This window comes from Sipha flava, unplaced genomic scaffold (assembly GCF_003268045.1).
Source record: "Sipha flava isolate LNK unplaced genomic scaffold, YSA_version1 217_pilon_pilon, whole genome shotgun sequence".
NCBI classification, from domain to species: Eukaryota; Metazoa; Arthropoda; class Insecta; order Hemiptera; family Aphididae; genus Sipha; species Sipha flava.
The window spans coordinates 173943-191491 of NW_020272843.1; the positions used below are offsets into that span (position 1 = coordinate 173943).

Consider the following 17549-nt stretch of genomic DNA (forward strand, 5'->3'; position numbering starts at 1 on the left):
CCCAGTGTGGTGCTCGTCATTGGTGTTCCAGAACCACAGGCAGCTATTGCTCGGTCCCCAGCGCACCATGGCTCTGAGAGTAGCCAGCGCCTATAGGACGGTATCTACTGGAGCTATCCTAATGGTAGCAGGCTTTGTTCCGGTACACCTGATGGCTCACGCTCGGTGTGAATTACGGCAGCTTCAAAAAACAGGAGCAATAGACGCCAAAAGCACAGTAGATAACGATATTTGGGACTGGTGGTAACAAGAATGGGACGGAGAAACTAACACCGATACGTGGACGAAGTGGTTAATACCAGATGTACACAGGTGGACAAACCGAGCCCACGGGATAACTTGCTACCATATGACCCAATTCCTAACTGAGCACGGGTGCTTCCCGGTATACCTCCACAGATTTGCTCGAGCGGAATACCCACACGGCGTGTCATGTGGGGACCCGTCAGACGACGCGGAACACACGTTTATCAGATGCGACCGATGGGAGAGAATGCGCACGGAACTACAGAACGCAATAGGCGAGGACATTGATCCAGAATCAACAGTGGGGATTATGCTAAAAAACCGACCAAATTGGCATGCAGTTGAACAGTTCGTCACCTCGATTCTAAGTACCAAAGAAAAAGAAAAAACAACAGAGATAAAGGAATCGTCGCAACCAGCACCATGTTATAGCACCTACGGATCTTGTAATATAAAAATGGTTATTTTAATTATTTATCTATTGTATTATAATCTTGTACACTTTGATGTTGTTATTGTTTCGAATTTACATAAATAAACGATGGCGGACTATTGAGAATGCAAAGCATAAGTAGTTCTCTCTAGTTCTCTCCTGGTTAAATGTTCAAGATAAAAAAAAAAAAATGGAGTAGTAGTAGTAGTAATAGTAGTAGTGTTGTACCCTGTAGACTACATGTCGTTTATACGACACCCGGTAGTATCAATGTATATTTTTTTTCTTGTAATAAAGTGGCCTACGTGACCAGCGAGCCATCGGCATTTGCTTGATCAGCGAATCCCACGACTCGGCGGAAACGCTGGGTTGTTTGTCACAATGCTCGAGCAGTCAAGTAATGACCACTACAGAGCATCAACGCGTGTCAGAGCATCTTTTAATATTTTATTATTGTAGTATTTCATTATTTTATTATTGCATTATTTCTTTATTCCATTTTAAATAGTCCATAGTTCATTTTAATTATAATAAAGTGCTATTTCTTTAAAACAACTCTCCTTTTATTTATCACCTTCACCACAAAAAGCACCATCACATCAGTAGTCATAATAGTTAATACACGTAGATTGTGGACTGTCGATGATGGATTAACCTCATTGATCGATGTAAAATATCTTTAGCTGCTAGGGAGAAGTAGGAAGGGGGAGATGTTAATGTAAAATTATAATTTCTATGTTTCAAACGATGACGAATCTTAGTTTTGAATGCGGTTATCATCAGACTTTTCCAGTGCTATACTGAATGACATTGTGATGTAAGGATATACGCACTTTCCTCCGTATTGCCCCGCGGTTGGTTCGAGTCCATTATAAACGTGAATATAGTTTACAAATATTACACAGTGACGAATCACGAATTCCATAGCGATAAATTTCAATAATCTAGTCTACACGTTATATCAATGTATGCGGATGTCTAAGAACTGTACACACAACGGTCTGGGAGTAATAATAATTAATAACGTGGTTTTTAATTTGAAAAAATTACAATCTGGCTTGTTTTATTTTAACACTATTGTCGACCCGACTACGTAAGATCAATCGAAATCGTCTTTTCACAACATCGAGACAAACGACGTACCGGCAGCCGTGCTCATCGTCCAGTCGACTCAGTCTTCTCTTTCGCGCCATTGATTTTCATTATCGATTTGACGATGGATTTGATGCCGGTGAATATTTCCTTGGACGTCGGTACGATCTTCTCGGCCGGCAACAGGAATCCGTACACCCCTTTGTCCGGGAGCTCTACGGTGTAGCTGTATTTAATTCCCGCTTTCCCTTTGGCCCAATCGTCAGAGCCTCCTAGAACGAAATTATTATGCAGTGTTCGACGTGAGAAGAACAATACGCTAGCGTGGTATTAACTGTTTCACGAGATGATAACATGGTCGTTACAACAGAAAAACAGACAGTATAATGACGTACATGGAACAATATCTATTCGAAAAACGGTTCTTTACTGTGTATTATTAAATATAGAAACCCACCGGTTTCAGAAATTGTGCTAACGTTTGAAAGGTGAATGGCGGTGGTTATACCGATAGTATTATCCGCTCCGAAGTCATTATAAGTATATTCTATTTTATAAGAGCTCGAAAATATTAAAATGTCTCATTAAAATTATACAATAGTGGTGGTTAAGTTTTTAATTTGGCTATCAAAAAGTTTACGGCACTAAGCCACAAAAATCTGATATTTACTAGATGGTGTACGAAAGAAGTGAAACTCATTCTCCGTTTTGGGACGAGACGGACAATTTTAGGGAATAGCGTATTTAGACCGGAATCAATAATTTTGTTACCATATTTAATTCATTATCAAAATCATTGTAAATTTTGTATAAATATTCTATTAAATACAGGATTGGTTTATGCTATGATTTTGACTGTGGTTTGACTATAAATTTACTAAAAATATATAAATAATTTCACTATGATTAATAACGTTATAAATGTTAGGCATTCGATGTTGTTTTTTATTAAATCATTATAAAAAATTATTGTAGGCAACGATAATAACAACAAAATATTATATGTTTAAACCCAATAAATAAAAATTCGTAAAACCACTTCTTTCATTATTATTATTATTATTATTATTATTATTGCCATGTGAAAAAAAAAATAAAATTATTATTATTTATTAAAAACATTATATGGCAATATTTTTCAACATGTTTATCTATAGCACAAAATATCAACTCTATGATGTACCTGGTATGTGTTAATTATTTTATAAAATCAAATAGATATAGGTACCTGAAGTAGCATATAGCAACGAAGGAGAAGTACCAAGCTGATATTGCGAACCGTGTACTCTTTGTATGCTTTCCGTTGCCTGTCTAGCTAAATACATCATATCATCGTAATCATCAGCGAGCTTTTTCGTGTGACTCCAGGGTACCAACCACATTTGTGAATAAGAATGTAAAGTTAAATACACCTGAAATATTAATAAGCACGTGTTCTTTAGCGACAAAATGTTAGTTCACAAACAATGTAACGTGTTTAAAAACTATATCTGATTATACAAGTCAATGCTAACCATACTTAATACTATTTATCCGGATAATAGGAGTATATAATTGTATCTTTGTAAATGTTAAAATATAGAGTATTGGTTTAAAAAAAAAAAAAAAACTGTATGATACTTTTTGGCCATTATTCATTGAATTGTTTAAAATCGATTTACTTGGTATACCAAAATTGACGAATAATGTGAAAAAATCTAAACAGTATTAATAAAAGATAAAGATGGTATAAAAACCTAATCAATTTAATAAGCCAATAGTGGTAATATATTTTTCCTTATTTACTTAAAGTTTGCAGGCGACAGATTTTATCACCTTTTAAAATATAACCATAATATTAAAATACACTATTTCTATGCGTTTCCGATAATTTTTTAGGTTATTAGTCTTTGAATTTGGATAATCTAAAATGATGGAGACAATTAATCGTAAAATAAATTTGTCAACAGTTATGAATTCGTATTATAATAGATCGCTATATTCAAAATAGATTCAATATCGGTTGCCGTAAAATAATTGATAATTTTAGTCGGAAATGTAACAATTGATTGGACGTTAAACAGATGCAGAAATATGAAGACGTTCGTTGGAAGTAGCGCACGTTAGGCCCGATTAAACATTGTTGGGAAGAGGATGAGAAGGACAAGGAGAATAATAATAATAAGAAGAAGAAGAAAAAGTAGACAAATAAAAATAAAAATAAGTGCATCCCTCTCGTGAAAAGTATATTCACTAATTTACTTGTATTCTGTCCCGGTGATCCAATAGAAAGTCGGAAACCGCTCTCGTTTCCGGTTCGGAAAAAGCCCTCGACCCGGCATAAGTATCGGAACACGGATCTCGGCTAGCACCGACTCCTCCCCAATGCCAATCCCAATTCCTGTTCAGGTCCACGCCTTCGCAGCCGTACGACGTGTCCCACAGAGTCCTGAAAACAAATCCGTATTGTGGTCCGACGTCTTTAAGAGTAAAAAAATATACTTCAAAAATGTACGTGTCACGATCGTGTCGGCGCATCTGTGCATAAAAAAATCGTTTCTTTTCGATTTTTATGCAAAATAACTATACGGTAGACCATTTAGTATAAAGTCATATATTGTTCTTCTTCCTCGTGATATTCAACCTTCAATACCTTATCGTTCAGTATATTTGCCTCCAGTTTTCTCTGTCTATTAAATATTACCTACCAATCCCATACTGGTCTTACTCTTTCCACGTATTTTTGTTAGCGCTCTTTATTTTTATTGTAAAGTGTGACACACTTGCACCGCTCGACTCTACCGTCACGGCGGCTGAGACTTACGAGTAGCGGGTCGTGCGAGTGTGCGACACTGCTACAGTTCCGTGCGGTCGACGGCTACAGTTCCGTGCTACGGGATTAGTGAATCACCGGTTGGATTCACTAATATCGCCGCGACCAACGCTTAGCCGACGTAACAGTATTAATAATGTTAATACCTTTATTTATTTTATCTACTTTTCTTTACTTTTATTTGTTTTTAAACGAGTTGAAATATATCATCATATTATTATTATTAGTATTTATTTTGTTATATATACCTAACACTTTCTTACCCCGACTATTTTTTATTGTAGAAATCACATCTTATACTGTTATATTATATTAAACGGGTATTATACAGTAAAGTTTCCTATTTTATATACATTTAAATAAAATAACGATGGAGCGTTATTATTTTTTCGTTAAATTATTTCATCAATGTCATAAAAATAAAAGTAAAAAAAAAAACTTATGACTGCAAAGTATTAAAGTTTAAATCACCGAGTTATAGACGTTATAATTGTTATAGTTTGTCATTCAGCTACAAATATTATTAACATTATTCATTATGAGTGCTAAAAGAAAAGATTGCTCAATATTGAGATTTTTTTTTCAAAAAAAGTTAAACAATTACATGATGTAGTCAATGTTGATACCTATGAATTCTTTGTTTTTTCTTTCCAGATGTTTCTTTGTCATAAAAAAATACAGACAACAATTTGTTTGTTAAAAAATCAGCTAACCTCTTCCCCCACATGACAAAATCATTTGACCACCACAGGAATCTACACTGAATTGTCATCCCGGGTAAATCGTACTTCTAGACTTAAAATATTATTTTCATGCTATCATATACCTTGCCGATTCGGTGGCCACGCTCCTGGACTTCCTCCACAAACGGTCCGTCGTATGACTGTACTCATAGCCGTCCGCGTTCACCACCGGCAAAATGTACCAGTCCACTTCCGAAACCAACTTCCTGTAAGATTTATTTTCCACTAATTGTCTCATGACGTACAACGCTACTGCCGGTGCTATCCATTCTCGGGCGTGGATCCCTAACACAAAGAAAATACCGTTTTTACCGTTTTAGCTTCGTGTAAGCTATAATCAGCGTCCGACAGAACCGATCCGATTTTAATAACCCTCCCCTCACCGCTCCACCGTGAGATCCAGTTATATTTCCCTGCTCGATAGTGATTTTTTTTTTGACATCGATCCCCTCGGATCATTGAGTATTATGGTAATAATATTATTATAAAGCGTCGTACCTCCATCAATCCAGATAGCCGGTTTGACAACGTTTTCTTTGGTCTGTCCACTCGATATTTTCACCACTTTTAACTGCCGACCTTCAGATGTTTTTCCGATCGGCAACAACTCTACCAAATGAGGATAGTGTTCTGACAGGTACATTAAATAATCAAGAATATCTGAAGAAAAAATATTAAAATTAATATTTCCATCTTATACATACAACTAAATAACTTATATTTTATTTGCTTGCTAATTTCTATATAATACACCAACGATGGAATGTTTAGAAAATGCAATGATTAAAGGTATTTCGAATGTGATATCTGTTCAAACTGCTTACTCGATGTCTTATCCCAAGGAATAGAATTGCTTTTAAACTTAGAAATTCATTAATTTTTGTACATCTAATAATAAAATTTTAACAAACTTATAGAAAATAATTAACTTAAATTACTTCAGTTAGTCAAAAAAAGAGCTTGCGAATAAAATTTTTTTATTTAAAAATAATAAATTCAATTTAATGAGTCTAAAATTAATGCTTAATTAACATTTACTGTAATAATTAAAAAATATATTTTGTCTTTTTAATTATTTTAGTTATAACTAACATCATATGTCAGCAAAAGATTTAAGAGAAAGGGAGTTTATAGTATAATTTTGTTTTTTGACTAGTTACTTTGACTAAATTACAAATGTAATAGGCAATCATCAAAATCATTTAATTTAATTTTTAGAAAGAGGAGATCTATATCCTAAACTCTCTCTACTGACCATAACTTAAGTTATAACTAATCCTTTTCTTAATAATTCAATAGTTAGAAGTTCATCTTATTATTATTTGTTCTATTACACATATAAATAATATTTACATTTAAACTCGATTGATTAATTTTACAACTTTTAACTAGGATTAATTTGTTTTTAGCGATTTTTTTTCTTTTTATCAGTAATAAATGAACCACTTAAGACTGAAATTATGTTCTTAACTTAAAACTAAATAACTTTTTAACCAGTCAATTTCCATCTTTGTAAGTAACTATGTATTACCTTGGTAACGATGATATCTGTTCCAAGTCATTGTATGACCTTTAGTTGCTTTTAATTCTGATTTTTGATTAAGGGACGGCGATTTAGGGTTTTGTTTAGCGATACTCCTCTAGGCAATCAAAAAAATAAATATATTTATATAAACATATAATATTGAATTTTATTATTTATTTCCACAAATAGCAGGCATTTTTACACCGTTAAATTCAAATATTTTCCAAGTAATCAAATTATACGCATACTTCTAGATCGGAACTGACTACGACGAATTCGATCTCTCTTTGAGACAGAAATCGTTTGACATCTCTGGCGACACTAGGCGGTAACACAAGATCGGCCGTTTTGTTCAACCGTATAGGCATCCATACTTGCACTCCTGGTTCTTCGGACATGGCTTCGATATCGAGCACTTCGTCTTCGTCGGTCGGCACAACCCTGATAAGCTGATATTTTTTGTATGACACACGATTGGGGATTTGTTTACGGTTCGAGATACCACCTACGAAACGACAATATATTATAAAAACTTTCTATGTGATATTTACCGATACTAAGATTTAGATAAGACGTATATATTTTACATAAAACTTGTATATCATAAATAGTTAAAAAAAAAAAAAAAACAAACATATTGTAAATTGTGTAAGATAAAATAATTAATGAAATAAAAAATTATTAATCTGAATACTTTGATCGTTTACGTCGATTGAAACGAACGTATAAACGTACACAAAAAAATAAATAAAAGTAATACTTAGAAAAACGCCGGCTCTCTACCATGACCAAATCACACACGGTCACCATAAGAGTCCTCTTTATTACACATTTCTCTCCTTTTATATTATCAAACTTAACCTACATAAAAAATGCTTACATGCTAATTTACATTTGTTTAATTCTCATAATATAGTTTTTATATTATTTTTTTATATTAACTCTGTTCTAGTAATTATTTTACCTCTCGGTTTGTATAATAATAATGATCTAATACTCGTATTATTTTTTTTTTTTTAAGTGTCTATACAGAATTTGAGGTGTCTAGTTTAATAGTTATAATTCGTTATAACTATTTCATCATTATTTCATCTATTACAATATTATATATATAATACTACACTTCAAAAAGTATAAATCCATTTTTTCGGTGTAGTGAATACGTTAATATAAATATTTATTTACATAATTATGAACTTAATGCATAAATATTTTTTAATATATCGTGTGATTATTCATAAATAATAAGTTTGTTCTAATTGAATAAACCAATTAATAGTATTTCACATTGACATTTGCATATTTATTATACCTACATATATACATATATAAATTGCAATGCTTGGCTATTACATATTTTATAGAATAAAGTCAATCGAGCATGAAAAATAATTTGATTTATAGTATTCTTGTATGGAACAATAATGGGCAGAAAATGATCTAAATTCACGATAAAATATAAAGCCTCTATGCAAAAATATGATAACAATAATAAACATTATATTTCAAGTTTTTTTTTTTTTTATTTATTATTTTAAAATGTTTCAGCACTTTAGGTGCTATTACAAGTACGGTACGTTATATTACATTAACAGTTGAAATTTAATATTTTACATTTATGTTAGTGATTACAATGGTATATAGGTGGTATATAGTTATAATGATAATAGTCAATATATTTCAAGTTAAAACTTGTTCTAACAATTATATTACGATATAACACTCGAATTGATTATGGATCTAAGGAATTTATTCTATGACCTATATAATATAAATTAGGTCAACTGTGTTTACACATTGTTTTAACATATTACCATACGTTTCAGATAATTTGAGACTCATTAATTACATTTTCCACATATATCATACAAAAACATTTTAACACAAACGACGTTAATACACAAATGGCTAAAATAGTTATAGTATAGGACCTACACTGTAAGTCAATAAATTTGCTAGCCCTCACTTAATATGTAACACAAGTACTTTTACGTAAACATAAAAAAAAATGTTTACTTCATTACTATTCATACACAAGTAGTTATAACGAATTGATAAAAAGCTTCATATTTTCATTGTTCATTAATATTTAAGGGAATAAGAAACTATGTCTAACATATCTAGGTAAAAGTAATTTAATTGTTGGAGGATTTAAAATGTACAACATTGTGGTACTTCTGAAGAATATTTTTAAAATATGTGTAATTATAATTTAAGTATCAGTTAATAGTTTTAATTAAAAAAAGTTTGATGAAACAAGACGAAATAAATAAATTTATATCAACATTCATAAATATTACCAGACTTGACAATGGTATTGAAAATTCAAATACCAATACATTTCTGTACACATTTTTTTATAACTATTTATATTTTTTTTATTTACCTATCAATTGAACACTGTATTTTTTTCTCAATTATTTTCAAACTGCGAATATTGTAACTCAAAATATTTTTAATACATTGATGATTTTACCACAAACCAAAAAAAAATAGGCCAAATATAGGTTTTGGATATGAATACATAAGACATGAGTTTAACACTAAAAATTATACAAATTATTGTGATTTTAATCAAATTTTTATAAATTTCAATATTCAAATGAAAAAAAAATATCATTTTATATATTTTCAATATTTTTTCATTGAAATAAAACCAATTTATGTGAAGTTTTATATAACAATTTTAAGATTATAAAAAAAAAAAAATTAAGTGTTAATGAATTAAAATAAATTTCAAAATTTCAAATATTTATATTTGACAGAAAAAAAGTCAAAATCATTTGAAATATATTCCTTCTCAAAAGTACAATAATATTTGCATACAGTAAAAATAGGAGTTTCTCAAACTATTATTTTTCAAGTAACAACGCATATCATGGTAAAACCAATATAATATACATGTACAAATACTCTTTGTTTAGCTCAATAATTTTAAATGAAAAACGGTATGTAGTACAAATAATAAATAACACGAAAAAAAAATTATTATAACTATTTTGTGTTCATTAGAGCATGTACTAGGTATTTAATATTTATCATTAAAAATATACTACTAATCATTACCACTTCAATATCGGTTTTTTTTAAATTATCATTAATTTCACCAACAGTACATCAATTTTTCAGGTTATTGTAACGTATTATTATGGTAGAATACTGAGTTCAATATTCAAATAACTTTTTTTTATCGTTTAATCATTCGTTTCATGAAATCAAAAAGCAATACGGAGTATAGTTTTCTAAGAATTGTAATTGAAAAATTTACTTGAAAGGAAACTTACATAGAAATCATATTTTCAATAAATTAAAAATGCGAAGACCGACGACTATTATACTACAGTACTACATATAATGGTTATAGATAAAAACTGAATTTGAATTCAAAATGTTTTTGTGGTCCTAGACAATGTTTATTAAATACAAAATTCTTTTCGTACGTAATTTAATTGAAAATTAAACTTTCTTTTACTTTTCTTTCACAAATTTTGACGTTTCTAATTTTTCCGTAAAACATTAATAAAAATTTGTCGATTCTGTCAGATTCAAACCAAATAATTTTGTTTGGTTAAGTTATATATTATAAAATATTACTACTAGGTATTGAAGTTTATAAACGTTAAAACGTTCATAAGTGCTCTGCTTTCACTGTTACTTTAGATGAAAATACAAATTGTGACTATGGCTAAAACAAGACAAAAATATAATTTAAATAGATTTTGTCCTTAGTTTTGCATATTATAATTGATTTATTTTTATTTCACTAAAAGGTGTAGACGACCCTCAACACTGCGGTCAAAGAAAATTGAATGTCTTTAATTTTACTTTTATATTTACGCATTCAAAAAATATGAATGAATAAATTTAAAATGCCTTGTCGTTGACTAAATAACTAACAAAAATGTAGAGATTTAAACTTTTTTTTTCGTAAGTATAAAAAGTAATTTTTTGTGTACGTGTGCAAGTATGGTGGTGCATAATTAAAATAAAATTATTAATTTTCACTGAACGATAAACTCATAATACCTTTTTAACACTACATGGTTGGTGTATAGTTCAATTTTCCATTAAATTATTTAGACAACGTCGTATTAAGTTGAGATAACGTTTCATTACGTCCCAATATTATCGAAACGGCCCCCGAAAATGCGTAGTTTACGCCGGTAATAATATATTTTGTTAAATTATAACATTTATCAACTACATGTAGGATGAATTGCAGTGTTTTTCCGTTTACTGTCAACCTCTCATCACACTTTATTATAAAATATTAAAATATAATCGTAAATACTATTTCGAGACTTCGTTGTATTTTATGTGGGTGCATATATTAAACAATGTGCGAAGATTTTTATTGTTTATTGTAGTTCGAATATTATATCTCGATAAAATATTATACTGAAGAACTTCAACAACAATTTTCCAGTTATAATTATTATGTCAGTTTTATATCGCAACAAGTCGATTGATAACGCCAATATTCAAATCGCACAAAGGAGAGAGTTAAAACTATTACTGATGAATAGAAAATCGAAGTAATTCATAGTGTGTTAGTCGTATAGGTAATTAGAAAAGTAATCGTTTGTATATGTGAAAGCACCCTTCCAATAATGATAGTTGTAATAAGTGACCGGATTAATTACAACACATTTACAAACGTTTGATTTAATCAAACTGCCTTTAATACTATACACTGTGTCCAATGAGAAATACATAAAATATTCCATAATTATTTGTATCTATTATTATTCCAAAATCTAAATATTTTTACAGTTCCATTATTCTCCATAAGAGAACTATATCATTAACAATGTTTAAATACATTATTTGGTGGGAAGTATGGCTCGCAAGAAAAATAAAGATAGTAAAAAAATGAGATTATCGTTATAGCGCACAGACGGTATAATTTGATAGTTTCACGATGGTAAAATAACATTATTGTAAAAAGAGGATTTAAAAATAAATTAATAAATGATAACTAGTCAACAATTTTTCAAATATCAAATTCGATGTACGAAGTTTAAGTTAACTATAAATTAATATGGTTATGAATAAACCTGATGGTGGTGACACAAAGGACCATATACAAATATTTAATGTCGAAAAAAAAATCAACTATCATTAATTTCTATACTTTCCATGTTTCATTCTGTTATGTAGTCTGATCAACTTAAGCTGACCTAATAATAATATATTGGCATACAAACGATGTGAGTATCGCTCAGGCGTTCGATTTTACACGGACAGAAAAAATACATTTTACCGCGTGTGACCAATTTTACAGCGCTCCGTTTGTATAATATTTTTCATTTTCAACAGTTTTAACGTACCCAGCAATCAAAATCGTCCACCGTTAAAAATACTCCTATTCAGAACGACGAGTTTTTTTTTGCAACCCGAAGACTTAAACTAATGATAATTATCGAAACGTTCATGTTGGAAAACTGATGAAAAACGTTTCACCAAAAACACAACATGTCGTACATCCATTAGGAATCGTCCTCGTCACGTTAGATTTCGGACGAAACTCAATGTTAAGGACGAAATTAAATGATAAAATAGAAATAACTGATTACGATTTTACAGGAAATCAACGATTTGAAAAGCTAGTATACTTATAATATTTGGTTAATATATTTGTATTTATAATAACATATTATATTCTATCTCGACTAACCATGAAGAATACAAGCAGGGCCGTAGCAAAGGAGAGCTAGAGATGCCTACGCCCCGGGCGCAATTCCCGGGAGGGCGCAAAAATGAAAAATTTGCAATTTAATTGTTACTTATGAGTAAAAGCAATATTATGTATTTATGAATTTACTTATATAACTTACAAATATTATTATATTATACCTATGAACCTAATTATAATTATTATGTATATTTATATTTTAATAAGTTATTGATTTAAATGAGTGCAAGTTCAATTTTAAATCTATATTTTATCTATAATTTTCAAATAGATATTCATTTACTTTAGTGCTTAGCATTGTGGTCGTTCGGATGCATAAAAATAATAAAATACGTGAACAATACTGCATGTGTCGATAAATTGGTACATTTTTCCATACCTTTTGGCTATTGTTCCGTAAATAAGGAAGAGAAAAAAATTAATAATTAAGAAATATTAATAACTATGTTTATTCGGTATAATATGAATTGATCATTACATTAAAGTCTACAACGGTGCACACAAGGGTTCGGCGTAGTACCCGGAAAGGAGATCAAACGAACCTGCCGGTCAACCCGGTTGTTCTCGCATCGCTCAATTCATCCAACAACTCTGTGCATAAACGTGTAGAGACGTTCGGATTGTATCGTTGAGAATTTGATCATAGATTAACTTGTGTTGTATAGCTATTATTCCATGCAAGGCAGGAACATTGATAACCAACAGCCGAAGATAATTTAAATCAACCACAACGACTAACCAACGACCAGTTTTTTCGAAGTGTTATTTGATCAAGTTTATTATATTCTATATTTGTTTTGCTACTTGTTTTTATTTTTATTAAACATTGATTTTAATGTGATCTTAAATATAATCACTAGTGTGTGTGTACTGAGACTTTTACGACGAGGAAAAACTTTTGAAAAAGATAGTCGAGATGTCGTAGGCATATAGTCAAATCATACTGACTATAGGGTATACAATATAATCGTACTATCATCTACGTCCATCAAATCTAATTATTTATATTATATATAATATAATGTATATATTTATGATTTCATTTTTAAAACAATAATAATAATGAACACGAAATTAGACATATTATTAAATAATACATAGCTTTTTTATGTATAAAATAGCAATAAATAACTGATTAAAAATATATTTAAATTTTTAAAATCATACAAAATGTTTTTTTTATTATTTGCCTGGCATAAAATAGGCATTTAACTTTATTTGATTTGATTATTTGCCTGATTTGACTATATGCCTACAACACTTACTTTCCCTTGTAGTACCCGTTATTGCGGTAAGTTGTTCGAAAGTAAAGCGAACTTTTAGAGATATGAATCGTAAATCCTGCGGGGCTTATTCAAAACGTCCTTTTGTGCTGTACCCGTGTTATCGTCGCCATCAAAATGAAAATCACGAACAGTGTTTCATCACTACGCGTGGTGGATGTATTAATTCGTTTATTTAATTTACTTATATTTGCTCGTTTGACAGTCCGTGAATCGGTAACCGAGAAATTACCTGTTGCAAGCCTTTGCGCGGCATATACGACACTTTTCTGTAAAAATATTTATCCAAACGACGTTTGTCCGAGGGAAAAAGAATCAAATGCAGTGTTGGTCGACACAAATATTTCATTAAAGAATAATAATTACCCGCGATCGGCGCAATGACGGCATCGTAAAAGTACTCCAAGTAACTGGCCACGGCGTTGTACAGCTGAAGCGCTTTGAACGGGAACACGCCGTCCAGGAATCCGCCGCCACCACCGTCCGAGCCATCGCCTCCATCCCCGGCCGTTTCGGCCACTGCGGCCGTACCGTCGTCGGCGGACGAGACCACCGCGGCTGCAGTGGTCACGGCCACAACCACGGTGGCCGCGACTGCGAGCCACAGCAGCGGCGGGAAGACGGTGTGCCGCGGGCACCCTGTCATCGCGCACGCGTTCCGCCGCAGGGTTGGGAAATATAAACAACAACAACAACAACAACAACAACGTCCGAGGAAAGGCGACCGGACCGCGAACGTGAGGATTTACGTTCGATCGAATTCGATAACGTGTCGCGTCGGTAGAAATTTTATTTTTTTATTTTGCGTTCTATCCGTTTTCGCGGTAATCCGTGTCGGCCGCGTGCAGATCCCCGGGTGCGCCGGAACACGGTCACATGTTGCGATCGAGCGCAACAGCCGTTCTATAGATCCGTGTGTGCGTATTACGAATATGCGTATGAAAATATCTCGGTGCGGCGCGGACAGGGCTTCGACTCGTACTGAGGAAAACACGCCGTTCGTTTACGGTAACATCGGAGAACGCGAGTGGGCACACACGCGCGCATGTTTTCCTCCGGCGGCAGTGGGGTAGGGATAGGGAGGCGCGCGTACAGCGGTCCCGCGTGGACGTTTTCCCAGAGTAGATCGTCGACTCGTGTTACCTGGACGAACCGTTTCGTCGACGTTTGGGAACCGCAAAAAAAAGATACAGACCCTCGAAACACGTCGATCTACATGGACGGAGATCGAATCCAATAATTATGGTTTACGTTAAAAAAAAAAAAATAATCGTATTTAAACTTAAAAAAAGTAAAAAAGAATTTATATTTCATTTCGATCAAACCTCGTGTTTAAACTACATTATATCGTTTACCGTGTTGATAAAGCCAATGATACGCGTCCAATCGTATTTCTATAAGCAAAGGCACTGATCACTAAACATATCTAGTATTAGACAAAGACAGACGAACAGAGATTTAGCTACACGAATTAAAACATTACAAACTAATCTTAACAAGGTCATTTTCGATTACTGCATCGCGTCACCTGCACAGTATATACTCGTATAAGTGTATTATGAGATATATCAAGTGCGATTAATGAAACTCAAACAGCGCTAGTAACAAGATTACGTCAGACATGATTTCCGAGATACATTTAAAAAAGTTAAAAATCGTCATCATTTTGGTATTGTTGATATAAAATGTTTCACAATTTTAAAACGTGTTTCAGAAAGAGTTGAATCCAATATTCAAATTATATTTTAGTTGTCCTTAATTTCTAGCATGATTTCAACAACGAAATACAAACATTTATTATAAATGGTCAGCTGACAACGGTCCGGAAAATGTCGGTCAAAATCAGATACTTTTTTAGTTTTTACGTATTCATATGTTCCAATTATCTTTCGTCAAATAGAGCAAAGTAAATACAAATGTAAATGCTTGGTTTATTTCTTTATTTATTCATTTTTTTTAAATTTAATTTGTTTTTATATTTACCTTATTTTAGCACTGATTTCAATTGCTCAGCTAGATGGCCGAATAACACGCATTTAAAACAGAACTTTCTTCGGCCGAGTGGTGTTTTTTAGCAAGACGACATAGATTTTTCGATTCATAAAATCACAGTTTTGTACAAGTATACTTAAATCGTTTACCTGTAGTAGTTGTTAAAATTATATTCTTCAGACCCAACTGGCTGTTGGCTGTATTCCGTTAATCGCGATTGTAAAATAATTTTATTAATAACATTGTTTATTAATAAACAAAACAATTGTTTTTGTTTTTTGCTATATTATTATCTCAACATTGTACACAATCTAATGATCGGATAAGACTTTTATTCATATAAATATGAATATAAATACAATAACTAACCAACCATCCATAATTGTACAAAATAAAACGGTGATGATAATATTGTTTTTCAAAAAATGTCGTTCCTTTCTATTTATATTATAGTTATAAACTCTATGTGTTATATTGATAAACCATATTATCATTTATAAGTAAAATATTATTTTAGAATATAAACACTCTAGGTATTATACGTTTAAATTGTGCTCATAAATTTTACTTAATGTACTAGTGTACTTGTAAGAGGTTATATTTTTTATCATTCATACAAATTGTGAAATAAGTGAAAAAAAAAATTTTTATTTATCTAAAACCATATTCGCTCTTTACAGGTAGTGTGGGTTGTTTTCATCGCCTGTCACCAATCGAAAATTTCTTTAAATATCCGTTGGTCTACGCTGTAAGATATTATCCACCGGCAGGTATAGTATAGCTTTAAGGGTTACCTTCTGGTAAACTTAAATAACTAACATACAATAGTATGAACGGCTTGATGGTTTATAGTCAATTTAATCTACGACGGAAAAGTTGTATTAAAACTCTTGAACTCTAGTTGTAAGACAATATTATATTTTTCATTGATTTAGTCTATATTGAATATCCTATACAAAATATCTACCTTAATAAAATATTTTTTAAAAACTTTTCAAATAGCTGTTAGATTTAATATTAATAATTAAATAAATATTAATTTTATAACCAAGAAAGTACATAATGTTTTATACGCAGTTATATACTTTATATACTTTAATATACTTTATATTTTTTAAATTCAATGTTTAATTATTAAAAAAAATATTTTGAAATGCTATACATTTTAAAATCCTGTATGGGAAAAATGTATTAATTAATTACTGTGCGATCATCAGTGGAAGGCGGTCGTATCGTTAGCTTATTGATTCTTTATGGCCAAATTAACTATAGTGCCGAGTATGAAAATTAATATGCATTATACCCATAACTAAGAAAGGTGACATTTTTAATCTTTTGAACAGCCTTTTAACTACCGTAATGTACAATTATCCCACACCATATTTTCTGATACATTTTTTTAACTGAGACATTTTTTCTCGACTATACATTTTACCAAAGACATATATTAAGAGATATTTTTGTCCCGAAACCGTAGAATATTATATTACGGTTGAAAAACTTCGTTTAAAGTATATCAACATTGAGGAAAATCGAAATAGTTAACAATATCATCGTTATCATTAATTAAACGTATCAAATGTGATAATAAATATTACTGTACATTTTGCTACGATTTATGAACACCTTTATACATCAATAAAATATTAGTTTTTTTATTTTAATTGTATTAAGTCTTAAAAACAACGATCTTTATTAGAAATTAGATAGTTTTTCTAGAGCAGACAA

At 31.2% G+C, this 17549-nt stretch overlaps 1 protein-coding gene across 1 annotated transcript; it reads right to left on the reverse strand.

Moving 5' to 3' along the window:
- Window positions 1-888: 888 nt before the first annotated feature.
- Window positions 889-15220, reverse strand: LOC112683040 (carboxypeptidase B-like). The gene is made up of 8 exons (XM_025553885.1): window positions 14196-15220; window positions 7100-7356; window positions 6858-6966; window positions 5825-5986; window positions 5410-5611; window positions 4013-4199; window positions 3000-3183; window positions 889-2043 (listed from the first exon to the last, which is right to left on the reverse strand). Exons 1-8 carry the CDS (start codon window positions 14473-14475, stop codon window positions 1835-1837), a joined length of 1590 nt encoding a protein of 529 aa, XP_025409670.1. The 5' UTR covers window positions 14476-15220; the 3' UTR covers window positions 889-1834.
- Between the last annotated feature and the right edge of the window lie 2329 nt (window positions 15221-17549).